Source organism: Agelaius tricolor, unplaced genomic scaffold (genome assembly GCF_023055355.1).
Source record: "Agelaius tricolor isolate 1412-34295 unplaced genomic scaffold, bAgeTri1.0.p SCAF_1, whole genome shotgun sequence".
Taxonomy (NCBI): Eukaryota; Metazoa; Chordata; class Aves; order Passeriformes; family Icteridae; genus Agelaius; species Agelaius tricolor.
In genome coordinates, this window is record NW_027269261.1 from 30,591,507 (window position 1) to 30,610,971 (window position 19,465).

At 36.6% G+C, this 19,465-nt stretch overlaps 2 protein-coding genes across 2 annotated transcripts in view; one reads left to right on the forward strand and one right to left on the reverse strand.

Annotated features, from left to right (window-relative positions):
• DNAH8 (dynein axonemal heavy chain 8) overlaps positions 1-8,492 on the reverse strand; it is a 114,751-nt gene extending 106,259 nt beyond the window's left edge. The window contains exons 1-8 of the mRNA XM_071428341.1: positions 8,301-8,492; positions 7,550-7,684; positions 5,234-5,318; positions 4,255-4,403; positions 2,756-2,945; positions 2,233-2,396; positions 1,094-1,270; positions 621-734 (exon numbers count right to left, since the gene is read on the reverse strand). Coding sequence (XP_071284442.1) covers positions 621-734; positions 1,094-1,270; positions 2,233-2,396; positions 2,756-2,945; positions 4,255-4,403; positions 5,234-5,318; positions 7,550-7,684; positions 8,301-8,492 — 1,206 coding nt within the window. The remainder of the gene's footprint in view (positions 1-620; positions 735-1,093; positions 1,271-2,232; positions 2,397-2,755; positions 2,946-4,254; positions 4,404-5,233; positions 5,319-7,549; positions 7,685-8,300) is intronic.
• Positions 8,493-11,868: 3,376 nt separating this feature from the next.
• GLO1 (glyoxalase I) lies at positions 11,869-19,303 on the forward strand. The gene is made up of 6 exons (XM_071428373.1): positions 11,869-12,031; positions 13,034-13,116; positions 14,266-14,406; positions 15,186-15,253; positions 16,155-16,244; positions 18,124-19,303. The coding sequence occupies exons 1-6, from the start codon at positions 11,951-11,953 to the stop codon at positions 18,210-18,212; spliced, it is 552 nt and encodes a 183-aa protein (XP_071284474.1). The 5' UTR covers positions 11,869-11,950; the 3' UTR covers positions 18,213-19,303.
• The last annotated feature ends 162 nt before the right edge of the window (positions 19,304-19,465 follow it).

Sequence of the window (19,465 nt, forward strand, 5' to 3'; positions counted from 1 at the left end):
ATTATAATAATTCATAGTTATTTTACCAAATAACTAATATCTTGAACTACAACTGAATGGTGTACCCGGACAACCAATTGTCTAAATTCTGACTGGCAGGTACTTCTGCAAATAGAAGCAGATAATATTGTATTCCATATTAAAAAAAAGTTTTGCCTATTTAGGACCTTATCAGGTTTCATTTTTTTCTATATAACTGAAATTTTAGTACTTTGGTTACAGTTATGTGATCATAGACACATATGGCATTTTCAGGGGAAGACATATTTGGAGATTTTCATATTATAAAATATGTAGCTGGTTTAATTGCTTTAAAAAATAATACCAGCAGCAGGACTAACTCATTAGAAAATCATATTTATGCTTATTTACTAAATACATATTTCATATTTACTAAATACATATTTCAAAACACTATATTTGATGAAATATATAATAATGCTTCAACATTTAGCCTGACACGCTTTTAGAAAAAAAATAGTAAAAATTACTAAATTACTAGTAGTAAATTAGAAAAAATTGCTTTTCAGTAAATATAAGGAAGGAAAACTTTATTCTGCTCTGGGATTTCTATGTAAATACCTAAACTATGCATAAAGAATGGCGAAAGGCATACTTACAACATCAGTGCTATAAAGGGGCTGACAAACTTTTTCAAGTGTGCTTAGGTATCTCACATTATCCTTTGATTCATTTGCTGCATCTGTGATTTTGCCATCTAATTCTTGCCATGACTAGTGGGAAAAGAGTACTGTGAAAAACTTCATACATAGTGAACTGTTTCTTTAACTTGCACTCACTTGCCAGAAGTAAACTTTGGTAAATGAATTTTTAAGAGGCGTTGCCAAAACAGGCAATAAAAGTTAACTTATTGTATTTATTACACATATAATGCATTTTATGTTCATTTTTCGCTGCATTCCTGAAATGTCTTGTTCTTTATCTTGATACATTCAGCACACCAGCAACACATCTAAATTTTCTTCTTCTAATTCTCCTTGGCAAATCTCTCTTAGATGAAATAAAAACAAACAAACAAACAAACAATAACCTTTATTAAAAAAACTAGCATAAAAAAGAAAAAAATTATTACCTTTAGTATTTTAGAGTGTGCAACTTTCAGAACACTGATAACAGCTTTACAGTTTTGTCCTTTGATCTGTTCAATAATAAAGTTCAATTTAGCAGACATGTATTTCCAGTTCTCCAGTTCCATCAGTGGACCTGAATCCTTAGCTTCTCTCCTTAGCTGTTTGCTCTCAGTCAGAACCTGCAATCCAATTGAAAAAAAAAATCAAATGCTTACTATAGGAAATAGACATGTCATTATAGAGAGGAAACGCTCTTGAGGAAACTCACTTAGAAAAGAACAAGCTTGCAGTTACTGACACATGAAAATGGTTCCCATTTGGAAAAGATTTCTAAGTCTGAATTGCACTCAATCATATTTTTAAACTGAAAATAAGGCAATTAATATAAATTGCTGTCATACCCTGGGTGAATATCAGAGTATATAGATAAGCCTTTAACCAGAATCTGTGGATTGAAATGCACCAAATGTAATTTCACTTGTCCAGAACTTCAAGAACTAGTTTAATAAAAGTATTAGATATAAGTCATAAATTTTTCCATTTGTATGCTAATAAATGTGCAGTCAGCTCTTTTTTCATCTCTCTAACATTTCTATTCTTATAAACTAAACACACTAACTATAGTATGCCTTATAAGTAGAGTATGTCCCTGCCTACACAGATTCATATTTTGACAAAGGATTCTCTCTTTTTCATGGAAGTCTCAGACTTTGATAACTGAGACCTTACAATGCAAAACTTACACTGGATAAAATACACCCTGCTGGGCCTGCTCAAAAATCTTTCTAAGAGCAGTACTTCCCAGCACAAGTGACAGCAGAAATTTAACAGGTAACGTACAGTTAGGTATGCTCTATATGCATACATGGTCCTCATCAGTGTTATTAGTCCTGCAACTCTCTGTTCTCTTCTTACTATTTGTGATTTAAGTGCTCAGAAACTCTTATTCTCACTAGACTGTAAATTCCTAGGCATAAGGACTATCTACTTAACTTCCCTTGTGCACAGAAGCAGAGCCCTTCTCTTCATTTGGGTGGAGATGCAGCTGAAGCCTTTGGCAAACTTCAGGCAAGTCTCACATATAATTTGTAAATATTCATCCATATTCATGCTGAATTGATGTGTTAAAAAAGCAACTTACATGTTCAATTTGTTTATACCATATCATAAGTACTTCCTCTAGCTGGTTAACTGTGTCATGACTGTCAGCAGCTGCAGTTATTTTATCAAAGCTCTGGAGTTCAGAAAAATTAATGTGATCTATTTTTTTCAACTCAACTGTTCCTTCAATGCATGCTGCAGCACCTGAGAAAAAGGCAATTAAAATATCAAACCAATTAAGACTTTAAAATAAATTTCCACCAGTCAAAGCAATTTAAATTTGAAAATATACATCTGCAGCCAGTGTTGTTTTGATATAATAGCAATTTACTGCACTCACATAAAGCAGAAATATCTGATTTTAAATGCAATGGTATTCCTTAAAAGCAATGTTTCACTATTTGCTTAAGAAAATAATCCACCCATGTATATATTATGCAAGTAATGGATAATTTTACTTTTCCTTGCAGAATGTGAGAAGTTCCTTATCTATGCACTACTACCTTTAAATAGAAATCCTTAAGCAGAATTCCTCTAGTTTGTTTCCTAAATGCAATGCTTACCTCCTAAAAATGAAATGTATTTCTTAATTGTTTCCACAAATTTCTGCTTGTCTTTTGTATCCTCTTTGGACTGACCTAAATCACCCCAATTACTTGTTTCGAGGATAGCAGGGAGAAAAACCTTTTCTAGTAAATCTTTAATACCAGGGAGGAGTCCATCAGTGGCATCCAAAACACCAAAGGAAATTTCCTGCAGCGTAAAAATATTATTGTTATCAAAGCAGTAACTTACACTAAAAACAGTATTATAAGTTCTATGTATTTTTATAAAAGCACTCCAATATGCCAAATAAAACTTTAATTTAAGGAGAGAAAATCATTATATTACACACCTACATTGTGCCTATAAGATAGTACTTTCAATAAAAAAGGGAAGTCAATAATTATTTAGTACAGTTTTAAAAAGCTGTCTAGTTATGCTTATGTTACATCAGTTATTTATCTATCAATCACATAGAGTTTGGAAATTTTGAAATGGTAGAAAAATCCCTCACCCACAATTAGGTACTAATTAATGAATTGCAAGTAGCAAAAAACTCTCTGAATGTCCTTATCTGAAATTATATAAGAAGCAATTATCTGATTAAATATATATTATCTTGAATCAAGTTAAATTTTTACCTACTCTCCAAAACAAAACTTTACATGGTGTGACTATTTCTAATATTCCAGTATTTAAAATGTCCTTAAAATGAGCAAGTATTAACATACATCATGTAACAAACTTCCTAGAATATAAATTTTCTTTCCTTATCCCTTCAGCATTTGGAATTATTTGGGAAGGTATTTGATGAAAAAGTGATAAAGACAAAACTTGTATCTTACTTATGATAATGTTTTTTCTCCTTCACCTTCCTGGGTCTCAAAAGGAATGGAATATTTTAATATGAAATATAAAGAATATAAACTGATAATGGATTTTCTGTCTGAAGAATTTGAAATAATACTAATTACAAGATACATATGTGAAACTATTTGTTATCAATCTACAGTCCCTTAAGCACTGCCCAAATACTAAGACATGTAGCTATGAACAATAATGAAGCCCACACTTATATAAGAATTTGTCTTGTAAAGCAGAAAATCTCATGCCACATAATTTATACAGGATAAATGTTTATTTTGTATTTTATTAATCAAAACAAATAAAAAGGTACAGGTAAACTTTTTGTCTCCTGGTATTTGCAATAAAGTCTTCTCAGTGTTTCTTTGTAGCTTAGGAATTTTGATCACAATTAAAATATACTTAGCAGCTTTGACCACTACCAAGGAAAGAGAAATTAAGGGAAATTAATACATATTTCTTTAACAAGAATCCTGTAAGACACTAAATTCACAAGTATTTGCTGAAGTGATTCAGCTATTTGTTGTTTACCCAAAATGGAGAGCAAAAAAGTTACCAGTAACTTTATTTATGTGACAACTGTGAAAAAAAAAAAAATGAAACAAAAAATAGCTGCTTTTAAAGCTTTTAGTTTTTAAACAAAATGAGAGAGTACCTCATGTATAGTTTTGTCATTTATGGATGTGTCATTCTTATAGCGAACGAAATAAAAGCATAGTCCTAGGATTTTGTCTGGTGTCCTCTCCAAATAAAATTGAAAAATTTTACTTCCTTTTTCAACATCTGGAATTACCCGACCACACTCTGAAAAGGAATTTCATAGATATGACTCTTTTTTAAAATGAGGGTATTATAAAATGCTTAAAATCAATATAAGGAAATAAAATTGAACCTATAAATAATTTATTTTCTTCTTTTGTCAGAGAACAAAAACCAGTATAATTTCTAACTGTAATTAATCACACTATTAGAAAACTACACCAAACGTATAACGTGTATCTTACAAACCTATTTGGGTGCATTGTAATGCACTGAAAAGGGAATTTGCTCAGGCCCATAGTTCTGAAACAATTTGTTGGTGACTAAGGTACTGTATTTCCATTTATCCTACCAAAAAAGATGCCAGGTCTAAGTGAGAAAAGAGTGATTTCGAGATGGCCTCAGGTCCTCTGTGGATATATTCCTATGCAATTTGATAGCTCAATATAGATAAGTAACAGAACAATATTTGCAGTAATTCGTGATCATTAGGGATTTCGGACATTACATTCTAATTCTCTACCACGCATGTGAAATGCGAAAAATTTCAAATATTTATAATAAATGAAAAATCTGAGACAGGTTTTATGAAAGTGCTTTCTAATGAACTGCAGGCAAAACTCATGTCAAAACCAATTCAGTACTTCAGGATAACACTTTATAGTCTTTCTTCCAGGAATGGCTAAAATTGATATTTTTTTTCCTAAACAATTTGACTTGAAGCAAGCATTTAAAATATGAATTTTTAGTCCTCAGAGCAAATCTTGCAAAATTCTGAACAAGTAAAAGCCGATTTTATTCTGAGAAACTTCAAATCAAATGAACAATAGAATGCACTGTTACATGTGCCTGCATTATTATTGCTAAACATTTACCTATTCCTCGTGGATCTCCTTCTTGATAAAAAATTTTCAATGATTTTTTTCCTCCCTTGGCAAAAAAGGAATCAAAGGCATCAAACTGTTAAAACAAAGAGTGAATACTTGTTACTCAAAATATTTTTATGTGCCTTTAAGAGGTGCAAAACTAATTTGACCATGCTACTGTTTAAAGTTTTGTTTGCACTGTTTATCCCCAAATATTGTGAGAAGATAGGAAGCGTCCAACTGAAGGACTCAGCCATAGTAGTGGCTTCCTACTCATCAAAAAAAAAGGTCAGAAGTTTAGCAAGCATGTGTGGAGATGCATCACCTGTTCAGGGACAAAGGATACACTTCTAGTTGTGGTATATTTCTTACAAGCATGGTTTTTTTTCCCCTAAATAAACAAATATTAAATCTGAATCAGAGCAATGATGGGAAAATATGTGACACCCAGGTTGACAGAACTTAAAGCCACTCTAGTGAGAAGACAACATTGCATGAAAATAAAAGAAGCAAAAGCAAGCCAGCTCTACAAGTGCATTTCACTTTTGTAAACAGCATTAGTGAATAACAAGGTTAAAACAGAGAAAAATACATTAAAAAGACCCACCCCCAAAATAGTGAAAGAAAAAGTTGTTAAAGTGCTCAATGCTTAGTGACAAAAAGCAGGAAAAAGTTCACTACTACAAGAAGCACTCCAGCTTGTGAGGAAGAGCAGGACAAACAGTAACTTTGGGGCTTGTATGACTCTACACAGAAGGTAAGATGTGAGCTCTTCCCACAGCTGCTGATTCTGCAAAGAATCAATCTGCTGTTTCAAGTCCATGTGGTTCTCACACCCACTGTGTGAATATATATGCAGGCTAACACTTTAAAGGGAAAAACAACTCATGGATATCAAAGACATATGTTTATGGGAATTTATTAAATGATAATTTGGTGAGGGACAATGTTGACACAGCCCCAGCAGCCTGAATTGTTTATAAATAAACTAAAACTGGGAGCAGGAAAATATTCAACCACTATAATTTTTCAGATGGTCCTGGTGACAGCCAAAAAAAAAAAAAACAACCCAACCATACCCAAACAAAAATAAACAAACAGAAAAACTCAAACCAAATACAAAAAAAAACCCTAAAGAAGCCAAAATTTCTCAATTTCTCACGTGTTGGGACTAGTCAAACTTGGTGTAGAACAGCAGTTTCACATTAAATCAGAATGATTTAAAACTATATATCATTTTAGCAAATGTAAAAAAGGGACAATACTTAGCACACCTCTATGTTGTGTAAGCACAAAAAACCAAACAAATGAGGCTAAGTACATTTTATGATATAAAAATATCAATAAACAAACAAAACCCAAACAAAGTTGGAGTAAGGCTAAATTTGGCTTGTAACTGTAAAACTGAACTTCTAAGAATTGATTTGTTTTATCAAAGGAGATGATATTATTTGATTTGTTTTATCAAAGGAGAGATATTACGTGGCTGAGTGTTAAATGCTAAGTCAAATCTCTCTTAACAGACAAAAATAACTTCAATGAGGTGCAACAACAGTCAAATAACAAAAACGTAATCAGAGAAGTTGAGTCGTATCTTTTCTCAACAGCCATACTGAGTTTTGATAATCTCTTTAAAGTAAAGGTTTACTGTTTCCTGCTGTTTGTTTAATCATTTTGAAACATCATGAAAGACAACACTAAATACACAAAAATAGTGAAAGCTTTCAGAAGTTCCATAGATTTGAGATCTACACACTCTGCAAACCCACTTAATCTTTTAAACATACAAACATAAATAAAGTGCTCAAAAGTGAAATTTCTTAGTGGGTCTTTCAAACATTTCCATAGTATTTAAATGGTGCAGGATTAATCTTCCTTCTTACTACTAACAACATGCTAATTTTCAAAATGCTCCCATAAGTTACACACTTTTGCACTATCTTAGAAATTTCATTGAGAACTTGCCTAACAAACAAAATTATCATAATTAGAACATAATAAAGTCCGTCTCAGATGGATGAAACTGTTTGGAACTACTAGATGTGAAAATAAACTCTTTGATCAAAATAACAGCGGCATTTATATTTTCCTTGAGGTAAGAAAGATGAAAAAGCCACAATCAAAAATTGGAGATATTTGCAAATCTGCTGGGAAACTCAGCTGAAAGATTTAGTCAGGTGTCCTTTTAGATTGATTGTGTGCCTTAGTAATCACATTTTCTGGCAGAAACAATAAAAATGATGGATAACACTTTCTATAAAAGGGGTAATCTGCTACATATTTTTACTAATAATTTAAATCAACAGGAATACAAAACAGACTCACCGAAGGGACATCCAATATCATTTCCTCCACAGTTGCTAAGTCTAAGCCTACCCTGGCACTGAGAACTTCAAATATGTATTTATATGAAGCATTAACTCTTGCTCTTCGATCTTCTCTTGCTTTTTCATATTGAATCTAAAACATTAAGCAAGACTTTCAAGCTAAAAATATACAAAGTAATCACAACAATGACCTGCAACTTAACTTGCAACTAATGCTGAAATCTACTGTCTTGTATTTACAGCTACAAAATGCCCTAATTTTAGAAATACCTAAATTTTCAGAGGCTAACAGAAGAACAAATTATTAAGTATTATTATAAGATGTGAAGTCAAATCTGAGGATTTGTCAGGGAAAAACAAACATTAAGAATATGACAGTTAGATTTTAAGATTTTTACGTGACATTAACTGGCTTCCTTGTTCACGATCAAAATTTCAATTTATTAAATTAATACAGAAAGGTTAAAACATCCATTTAAAATGAAGTATCTAGGGTGGGTAATTATTTGCAGGAACTAAGGTGAGTACAGCTTCTATGTAAATTATTCAGGTAATATCTCCTGCCTCTAACCTCCATTACTTTAAAATTTTAAAATATTACAAACATGGAAAAAAATACTTTCTGCCAGAAATAATTTAGTAAAACAACTGAGTCTAAACAAAAATAAAATCAATAAACAAAATATTCAAACTAATTTTTAATATAAACTGAATTTAATAATCTGAGGAAAGAACCAGAAACTTATAACCTTTTTTGCTTTGTGACTTTGCACGCTCGGAACTCCACTAGGGCGGTAAATCTTAGAAAAACTTTGACTTCGACTTCCAAAAGAACGAGACGAAGAGGAAAGGCTTGCTAATCGATGAGCTGTCAGAGAAGGTCTGGGTAAATCTTCTGCAGTGGCTGAACCTTTTTTAGTATTTTTTTGTACTCCCGCCATTCTAAAATCTGAAATTTGAAAAGAGAAGATTATGTTTTTAACAATCCAAACGTTTCAAGTCTACCTTTTGCAGAAGACAGGAGCATCTCAAAACTGACTTTCCAGGTATATAAATTTAATAGTCTCAAAGAATCCTCTTCCAGTTTTTAAAATGCCAGACATTAAGTACATTTTTATGATAGGTTACAAATGTCAAGACGAAGATTGAGACATTTTTTAAAAACAATTTTTCATACACATGCGTTTTGTGGAGTGAATGCCTCTCTATAAAACAAATATATTTTACAATATAAATAATTTCAGTGCATATCTAATTACTGAGAAATAGAAATGGGTTCAAACACAAATGACTTATTTAAATTTTAGTTTCTAAAATATATACCCAAATTCAGCAACTTAGAAAAGACTTGCATACACAGAAGTTGCTATTCTGCTCAGTGTACTATTACAATAAGGATCAAGATAAATATCAAGAATTTCTTAGTAGTTAATATGAGACCTAAGGGAAGCCTCTTACTGCTGTAACAGTGTTATATACTCTCTTAGACATTATTACCTGATGTGGGAAGTAAAAAATCAAAGGTGAGGCTGACATGAAAAGCAACATCTGGTTGAAAAGCAACACCTGGTAGTACATTACTAGCTCCTTATTCTTGCCCATATAATAAGTGACAAATTGGCTGATGTTCCATGGTTTTAGGCATGCAACCACCTGCTACAGAAAGCGTTCATCTCTTTCTTGAAGTAAATGTACCACCAAAAAAACAAATTAAGGAAAGACACACACACACACACACAAAAAAGTAAATGATCATATTTATTTATTTTTCTTCATGTTTCTATGACTGGCCTGGTCATCTACAAGGTTAGCAGTGATGCTTACCTCCTTGATTATTCCACTCAAGTGGAATAGGTTGGATGCTAATTTCCCTGCCTTTGGTTCACTTTTAGCTGATACTTTCCCCTGAAGCCCAAGATGACAGAGCTGGGGTTCTCACAGCTTTCTTTCAAAAACCCACAAAGGCTGCATTCTATCCTGGCATCATCCCTGGCTCTCCAAAATCTATACTCAAGATACCTGAAGATCTATCTCCAAAATCTATACTCAAGAATCTCAGGTGAGATTCTCACACTTTTCAAAAACTTGTGTGAGCTCCATCTGCCTCCTTCTCCTGGCTGGAATAACAAACACGCTTTCATGTCAAAACCTCCTTTCCTTCCCTCCAGGATGCCCCAAACCTTCTCTACAGGAACTGTTCATTCAAGGAAAGTAGGTCTGGCTTCCAGCATGCATCATCTTAGGGCTGAAGGAGAATGAGAGGGAAGCAGAAGCAGAAGTGGAGGATTCCCGAGTATTGAGAATACAGCCTTTCGGCTCTCTTCTGAAAAGCTGAGCTGCCTTAGCCTGCACTTCAGCTTTGGCAGAGAGATGCGGGCGAAGATCCCCACCGACCTGGAGCTGTGTCTCCTCACAGGGCGGGCAGCAGGGCGCTCACCGGCGCTCCCCTCAGCGGGCAGAGCGGGCGGGCCAGCGCCCGCCGCGGGCAGACTCCTCCCGGTTCTGCGGAGGGGCCGGGCCGGTACCGGGAGCCCGTAACCGCTACGGGACGGCGGCTCCAACGCCTCCCGGCAGCCGCGGGGCTCAGGGGGCGCTGCCGGTGCCCGCCCGCTGCGGCCCCGCGCACGGCCGGCCAAAATCCGAGCCCCAGCATCCGAACCGCCATTCCAACGTAAAGACCTCGTGTACCTGGGAACCGCTTGCCCGCGCGGCTGGTGAGGGTAAATGCGCCTATGGAAGTCACTTGAGTAACGCAGACTGAGCTCCGCGCTGCGGAAGCGCTTTGCTCTCGATTATAAAACGTGTGGAGTTTTAAATTTTTTTTCTCCACATAGGGTATTCAATCCTGGTTTTCATTCTGCGTTTTTGAGAGAAATATTATCCTTCACTCTTTGGTCTGAAATGATATTTTTATACTAAAGGACAATGTGTAACTCCAGAGGGTGAAGAGACATCTGAAAGAGGGCCTCAGTAATGTTTATAAATATATAAAAGGGGTGGGAGGGGAGTGCCAAGAGGATGTTTCCAGGCTCTTGTCTGGAGTGCCAAGCATTAGGATAAGGGATAAAAGGCAGAAAGTGATGCACAGGAAGTTCTTAATGTGAGAGTGACTGAGCCCTGGAAAAAATTGCCCAGAGAGGTTGTGGAGATATTCTCCTCCCTGGAGATATTCAAAAACCATCTGGACACAATCCATGTACTCTGAGATAACACTGCGTGAGCAGGGCAATTGAAACAGATCCACTCTGGTCCCTTCCAATCTGCCCAATTCTGCGATTCTGTGACAAATGCTACTTGAAATCTTTTCCCAGCACCTGGATGCAAAAGCAGAAATCAATCTCTGTCAACACTAAACCAAAGCTGTCATGAGTATGATAATAAGGCAAGGCCAGGATTCCCAAACAGCCTGTTACTGCCAGGATTTATGAAAGCAGCACCATTCCAGTGGAGCTGGGTTATCAGCTGTGTCTGCTCTGGCACTGGCGTGGTACCCTCGGCCTCCCGGTGGCAACTGAAGGGATGCATCATCGGGTCATCGTAGGGGATCCTCACTTTCATGCCACGTTTCAGCTAAGTAATGCCACAGTCAGGGAAGCTCCTTCCCTTTGGTCCTTATGTTGTCTTGAATGCAGGCTTGTTACCTGTGCAGCATCAATTCACACACTGAGGCAAGATATTTCTACTTTTTATTCTAGTTTGCTCCAAATAGAGAGCTGGGTGGTAACACACAAAATGCTGGCTCCCCAATAATCAAAACTTCACAGTATTTATAAATTTCAACAAGCAAAGGCATCAGAATTCATTAGTTACAAATTACATAACCTTGCTATTAATTAGTACTCAACCTCGTATTTGCTAGTTGTGTCTCTTTACTAGTTGTGTCTCTGCTAGTTGTGTCCACAGGTGCAATTCTTCCTTCCATTTGAGTCTGGGGTCTGTTTTGAGTGGGTGGTCAATGAGTCAGAGTTGCAATTGCCCATTGCTGGGATTATCTTTTTGCCACTTACTGCTCAGTTTTGCTGACTTCACCCTTGGTGGCTCTAGTCCAGACAGCCCATTCATCATGTAGGATTGCTTTCCCTTTTCCTTAAAACAGAAGATTAACCAAGCAGACGACGTTCACAATGTAGTTGCTTAATCATAGCTGTGCAGATAAAACTAATGACTAAGAGAAAAACAAAAATTTAAAAGCTTGATTCAGAGCTTGAGGGACTCGCTATGAGTTAGGGATGAACTGGCAGACCTCGACCTGATCCCACACCTTCGCAGCACTCCTCGGGCACCCTTGCGAGAGAGCGGCCGGACCGCCGGTGGCGTGGGGCGCAGCGGGGCGCAGCGCCGCCTTCCCGTCTCCTCCTCCTCCCCTTCCTCCTCCTCCCCTCCGCCCTCCTCTCCCGACATGGCGGCCCCCGCGGAACCCAGTGGGCTCACGGACGAGGCAGCCTACGCTGCCTGCTCGGAGCCAGATGCCAGCACCAAGGTGGGGTGGGTGGCGGTGACGGGCGCCCCGGGGCCGTGGTGCCCGCTCCTTCCCGGTCCCCTCGCGGCGCCTCAGCGGGCGGACGTGCGGGGCATGGGAGCCGGCATGGGGCCGGGCCGGGTCCCGGCGGGGCAGCGAAGGGTGGCCGGGTCCGGAGCTGCCCTGGCGGGCTGTCTGTCAGGCAGCCCGGCGTGGTTCGGGGTCGTGGCGAGGGGCGGCCGGGCCGGTCCCTGTGAGCCGCTGAAGCCCGCGGGGCGCGCTCGGCCGGGCCCGCGGCTGTCCTGGCTCTGAGCGAGCGCTGCGCGGCGCTTCGGCCAGTCCCTGCCCGGGCGGCAACACAAAAATCCGTGAAAACGCCACAAACCCCTTTACTTTTTATTAGGAGAACATTGTAGTTGAATTATTAATTTATTTTTTTCCCCCGTTACCTCTGTCAATTATTATACCAGTCACTTTGTATCCACTTGGTCGTTCACAAGCCTCTTGGTATATCGTTACCTTGGGGCTTCAAGAAAATATCCTTACAGGGTGCTAGGCCGGTTTTGCTGCTAAGATATAATCAAGCTTGACAGAAGTTCAATACCTGTGCCATGAAATAATAAAAATAATGAGCTCAGGAGTCTAGGAGGCTCAATATTGAATATTCATGTGGCTGTTGCACTTGTGTGTGAAGTTGTTTATGTATGCTACAGTCCCTAAAAGGATAATAAATATAAGGATACTCTGTTTCGATGCATCTGATAATACATATTGAATGATACCACTCATGGGATTGTTTATTTGTTTTAAACATTATGTTACAAAGATATATTTATTTAACACAACTTTGTATATATAGAATCAGGACAAAAGGTTTACTTTACACTTGAAGTAATTATCTTTGTTACTTCTGAGCCTCCTGGTTTTAGAGTCCTGGTTTTTAGAGTACTAACTGGCATCTTTGTTAATACCCATAATTCAATTCTGGTTGATGTATAAAGTATAAACCTTTTTTCCCCACAGGATTTTATATTTCAGCAGACAATGTTAAGAGTAAAGGATCCGAAGAAATCATTGGATTTTTATACAAGGATACTTGGAATGACGTGAGTAGAATCTGAATGCCGTGATTTATCAGGAACTTTTTTTTTGTTCTTCTGAAAATAACTATTTTTTTGGGATGTAATTATATTAATTGGTCTAACTACATAAACAATGCTGTCCCATCAGCTGATGCTTAGTTGGATGGTCTGGCAGTAAGCTGTAGATGCCTAAGCTGCAAATGAACTAATATTGGCCTTGACTAGAAATTTCTTTTTTTCTTAAATAGGTCATTAATTATCAGGGAACAGCTTGCTTACTTCCCCTTCACTGAGCCTGCAGCTAACTGGTAACTTTTATGACTGTGCTTATAACGAGGAGGCTTATGACTGCCTCCAATCACATGAGAATAAGTCAATAAAGGGTGAAGACAAAGTCCAGGCTCAGTCTTTTGGAGAGGGCTTTTGGAAGGCAGATGCCATGCAGTAGCTTAACACATTTATGCTGGGGCTTTTTGTGCATTCTTAGCATTTATTTATGTTTTTAAACATTTTGAAATGAGTCCAGACTAAAGTAAAATAAATTACTTCCACTGTAGTGAAAATGCGTGAAAATAAAAATTAAATACCTTGTAAAAAAGAAATGAGATTAATTTTGCATGCCTACTTGTTCCAGTTAAATGTCCTACATAAAAATGTATGCTTCATGTATTTTTAATTGATTAAATTGTCACATCTGAAAGGGATTTTATCATTATAGCTAGCTATTGAAACTGTAAATGTATTTCATCCAAAGGTATGTTTGCTGTGTTCTTAAACTTTGTCTGGTACCAGTGAGCTCTCTTGAATGAGTAAGATTCAAAGTAGATCTTTTTATTCCTTGGTGAAATTTTAAAATGGTTAAAGGTTTTCCTGTGAAAACACAGTCAAGTAACAGCGTGACAATCTGAAGATCCAAGCCTTTGTGCTGATTTTCTATTCAGTTACTGATAGTTTGGTTTTTAAACATCTGATTCTTTTAAATTTTGTAGGTTTGTAATGTGTTCTGGGGTATTTTTATTTGATAGTTTAAAATGTAGCTGTTTTAAGGTGTGGATTATAGAAGAACAAAAATTCATGGAAATAACTTTTCTATAGGAGAAGCATCTTGGTTTATTTGCAAGCTGACTGACTACCTTTTTAAGTTACTATTTCAAAATAATTGTTGCCCTTTAGACTGCTTCAAAAATTTGACTTTCCTACTATGAAGTTCTCACTCTATTTCCTGGGGTATGAAGATAAAAACGATATCCCGAAAGATAAAGCTGAGAGAACACCTTGGACCTTCTCTAGAAAAGCTACACTTGAACTGACACAGTAAGTATTTACATAAGGAGAGATGACACTTTGCTAACAGTGATTAAACAGTATTGGATAAGTGTAAATCCCATTAGACTGAATAAAAAATTTAATTGTTACTGTGGATACATCTTCACTGTCATACAAGCTTACAATATATCCAAGATTGGATACTTGGAAAGGTTAATCTTCCTCTTTCAGAGCTCTTTCAAACTGCTAGGTGAACACTAATATGAAACAGTACTTGATATATTTTATATGCATGCCATGTGTGTAAGTAATTTAGGGACCTTTCTTTGGATCCCCAAAGCATCCTAATAATGGGTAACTATTGCTTTTGGAATCTAATCTGAAGAGGTATTAAGTCAAAACATGTGCTTCCTGTAAACAGGACAATTCGGTTAATGCTACTAATCATTATAATTGTGCAGACACAATCTCCCAAATGCTGTCTTAACTGCATGACCTGTTACCCTCACTTGCTGTTCCCCAGTGATGGGTAGCTCAACTGATTTGTGCAGCAAAACCTCCCTAAGCTGAATGAGACAGGAGTATTCCTGACGCATTTAAATGTAGAGCCTAAATAATAGTGAAGGAATGTGAACATGCTGGATTAGTCCCAAGACCATCCCTGGAGCCCATGACTAGGGAAGATCTTTGTAGTTTAATGAATGCAGCCAACAGCTGAAATTCTCTGGTTTTTAGGAGAAACAATTTACCCTCCCCAAGGAAACTGAACATTTAGGATTAGTTAATTTTAATGCTTTTCTTCAATATGTAATAATTACTTCTTACAGCAACTGGGGCACTGAAAATGATGACAGTCAGTCTTACCACAATGGCAACTCAGATCCCCGAGGATTTGGTAGGTCTTTAGTCTTGTGTTTATAGTTTTTAACATTTGAAATAAAATGTACTAACTCTTGGAAAGCAGAAAACTTGCCTTTCATCCTTTATCTCTCTTCTTTCAACATGTATACTGTGAAGGATAATGAAAATAAATGAAGCAATGTGTTTCAGAGTAATGAGCCATAGTTTCACTCTTTATCAAGAATCTAATCCTCTGACAAGCAAACACATGCTAATTGTAACTACTGAGTGAAGAACATCAGTTGTGGTTGTATATTAGATTATCATGGTGCTTAAACTGATTTAATCTTGGATTTCTGCTGTATAATCCACTAGTTAATGATTTTAAGGTAGGAGGACAATTCTGTTCATCTATAGCACTGAGGATATTATTTGTGTGGCTTGATTTGATACTCTGAGTGCTTGAAAGGTCACTGCTGTGAAATAAGTTTTCACACTTGGTCCAGCCACTTGACATTTAAAGCTCCTGAAGTGATTTGTAGGCTCAGTCCTTGCATAGCACGAGTGTCAGTCTCTGCAAAAACAGCATTAATGATAAACTCCATGTGCTGTCAAACAGAGCAAATACAACAAAATTCTGTTATGGAGCTCTGCTTCAAGGAGGAACATGCTGATATAACAGTTTGATTGAAAATCTTGTTTTTTCCTATTCTAAATAAAAGTTCTTGTCTAAACAACACAAGATACTTCAACTCTAACATTTGTATTTAAAAGGCATTATCAAAAGACAACTATTTGAAGAAGAATAATGTTAATACCCAAAACGCTCTTCCTGGAGTTTGTTCTTAAATATAGTCATAGTTTATGTGAACTACAGCATGAAATACTAAACTAACTTCCACAGAACACTCAGCAATATTTATAATGCACTTCACTCTTTTTACCTTCTTGCACAGGACACATTGGAATTGCTGTTCCTGATGTCTATAAAGCTTGTAAGAGGTTTGAAGAACTAGGAGTGAAATTTGTGAAAAAACCAGATGATGGTAAGTCTTGATCAGAAATGCAAGTAAATTTTTTTTTGGTTTTAATAGATTCTGTCTATGAGATCTTCCTGGAAAGCTGGGTAATGTGTTGCTAGGAGTTGCCACTGCTTAGAGGTTTCTAGAACCAGTTACTCCCGCACCGCCTTATAGAGTGGGCAAAACTGGCAATAGATCCATTCCAGTAACAAGAATACATCAGTCTGCTACATGCCTTTTGTATGCAGCCTGACCTTCAGTAAAATTCACATTCTCTATTGATGTCATAGTTTACATGTCATCTGTACTGCTGCCTAGAGTTGTTACAGAATTTACTGTAACATGGATCAAATTTACATGGCACATCTGCTTGGAAATAACAAGGAATAACAATCTGCTTAGGAAAATAAGTCAGAAAACAATAATTCCTACTCATTTAAACTGAGTCATTCTTGACTTTTCTGGCTATTTTCATGTAAATCCACCTAACACCTACTATACAACCTACTAGTTATTATATTTTTAACTGGTTTTTTTGAGCTTTGGTAGGAATAGCCCCATTAGTTTGTATCATAATTGACTTGCATAATGTATAGTACAAATGTCTAGAGAGTATATAAGCACAGAATGTGTATGTGAAAATACTGCAAAATTCAGAAGTGGTGAGAAGTCTTGCATTTTTCAGCTGGATTCTCTTTCATAAAAAGACCTCATGAGATTTTTAGAACTGATGCATTCAAAACCAGACATGTAATACTAGTAATTGAAAAGAGATTTAAGTGATTTTCATCTTATTCACTGTGTTCTCAGCTGAAGCAAAATAAGAAATATAGCTGAAAACTTAACTTGATTTCTTAAATTAAGAATAGATGTTGGTATTTCTAGCATTTTAGAGTTTCTGAGCCTTTTTTAATTTGTCTGTTTGTTAAACAGTGAGAGGCTTGAAATGACAGTTGCTGACTTAGAGCTGTGCAGTGGTAGGAATGAAAGTACATAGAAGTACAAGCTTAGACTATGGAGAGAATCAGAAGAACTCCTGAAGCAGACAAGGCGTGGGAGCAGAACAAAACTCATCTTTAAAATTCAGAAACAAAATTGATGCAGCAAATGCCAAGGAGGAGGAGGAAGTTTTGGGCTTTACATTGTTTGCAGAGCAGGCTGGGAGATCAAGCATGGGGTTTACTTTCCTGCCTTACTGATCAAACATCTATTTTCTCAGTTGTTTTTGTGACTAGAATATATTAAGAGCTAGGCTGGGTCTGTTACAGTAAATAACTTAATGGAGCAACTATAACTACAAGTGTATGGTTAACACTTTAAATATAACATGTTAAACTGTGCTATCCTGATCTACTGTTGAAAACAACTTTTGGGGATCCTGTTTTAAGGAAGAATATGTTTTCCAGCAGTAAAATTTATAACAATCCTGTCCTGCATTTCTTTGCTTTATGAAGTGATGCAGAAGCGTACTGTAAACCACATCAGAGGTAAAAATTTTATGGTAAAATTTCAGTGTGGAGTCGGGAATGATGGGAGATGAACAGGGCAGAGGAACACAGGATTTTATATCTGCAAAGCCAGCTCAAGAAAATATATCAAAACATCCCCAGAGCACAAAAATATTTTTCTGAATTTCAACGATGAACACTTACAGGGCAATCAACAAAAGATGGAATTCCAAAGTGACTTTTAACTATAGCTCTATTGAGAGTAGGATTGACAGTTTGGCATACAAAGATCTAATGCTGATTAAAAGCTAATCTGGATGTTTTTAGAATTATCCATCTAAATTTGAACTACTTCTCATGCAAAAGGGAAAAAAATGTTATTCAAAGTAGTCATAGTTGACATTTAGAACCAGTCATGTAGTCTTAATTTTATCTTTTTTTTTTTCCCCTAATAGGTAAAATGAAAGGACTTGCATTTGTTCAGGATCCTGATGGCTACTGGATTGAAATTTTGAATCCTAACCACATGGTGACTCTCACTTAGTGCTAGTGAAGTATATTGTGTAACAGAGACCCACTTTCAGACTGCTGGAGAAAATCTGTAACAGTGTTTGTGATATTTGCTTAATAGAGAGGAATCAGTCATGTTCAGAGTCTCCTCCAAAACTATCCCCTGGGACCTCACTTGGATTCCTTTTCTCTTGTCCTGTGATGTCACTGCAAATTGTTTCCAGTTAGGAATACTCAATCACTTTCTGGAAGAGCACTTAAACAGATTGTCCTTTTGAACATTGATTATGTTAATATTTCAATAAACATTGTCAAAAGATATGTGACCAGAAGCTCACTGCATTTCACACTGATTAAACTAGCAATGACAACAACTGTGTTACTACTGATGAGTATCAATGAGGCAGCAAAAAGAAACTTCAGTATATTTTTTTATGAAGTCAAAAGATCCTGAAGACTTCATATCCTATCTTGTATACTAGAAAATAAAATGTCAGGCTAATTTTGACTGGAGTAGTAGCGTGCTTATAAAAGTCATAATCGTACTTACATTATTCCAAGCAAAATTCTTTTAAGGAGCAGCCTTAAGCAGTCTTGCAAAAAGAAATTTTACAGAGGGAATAAATCTGTAGAGCAGAAAGAATTCCGTCTTTCTGCTCAGCTTCTGACTGCTGATTGACAGCCAAGAGAAGAGGTCTCATAGTTGCTAACTCACAGTAACCCTTGTCTCTTTCAACACTAGGAAGAACTTGCTCATAATTTTTATTTCAGTAGAAGCCTGGGGCTATATTTGACTTAAATGCTCTGTATATTCTGCCTTAGGAAATTAATGAAAAAGAGTATCTAAAACAACAGTTTCCTACTACTGGACATTTGATCTGCCCTCCCAAAACAAGTGATGGTACATACCTGTGAGCAGCAGGAAAACATGTAGCATTTCCATGTGTTACACAAACTATAAAACCCTCTGCCTTGTCTTACTCTGGTTTGAATAGCACCTAACTTCTTCAGTTATGTGGCTACCAACTAATGTGTAGTGTAACCAAAGGCTAATGAATAGTGTAAAGGCATTGCAGTTCACTTCTCAATAAAGCATTGGTGAAAACTATGAAACATTTAAAAGCATGATGATGTGTTGCTTTGCTTATTGCTGGATTCTAGATGACTGAAAGGCTCGCTGTTTTGCTTTGAGGATTCTGTTTTGAATCATTGTACTCAGCAGTGAAATTTCCAGTGGTCCTTTCCTGTGGACTCTTCACAGACGTCACTGGTCCATCTCTCTGTCTC

What these genes read in the sequence shown, in the direction of transcription:
- GLO1 (XM_071428373.1), top strand. Translation starts at nt 11,951, where the DNA reads ATGGCGGCCCCCGCGGAACCCAGTGGGCTCACGGACGAGGCAGCCTAC. An exon ending in ACAAGGATACTTGGAATGAC is followed by an intron (nt 13,117 to 14,265) that starts GTGAGTAGAATC and finishes GTTGCCCTTTAG; the next exon opens with ACTGCTTCAAAAATTTGACT. An exon ending in CTCAGATCCCCGAGGATTTG is followed by an intron (nt 15,254 to 16,154) that starts GTAGGTCTTTAG and finishes CTTCTTGCACAG; the next exon opens with GACACATTGGAATTGCTGTT.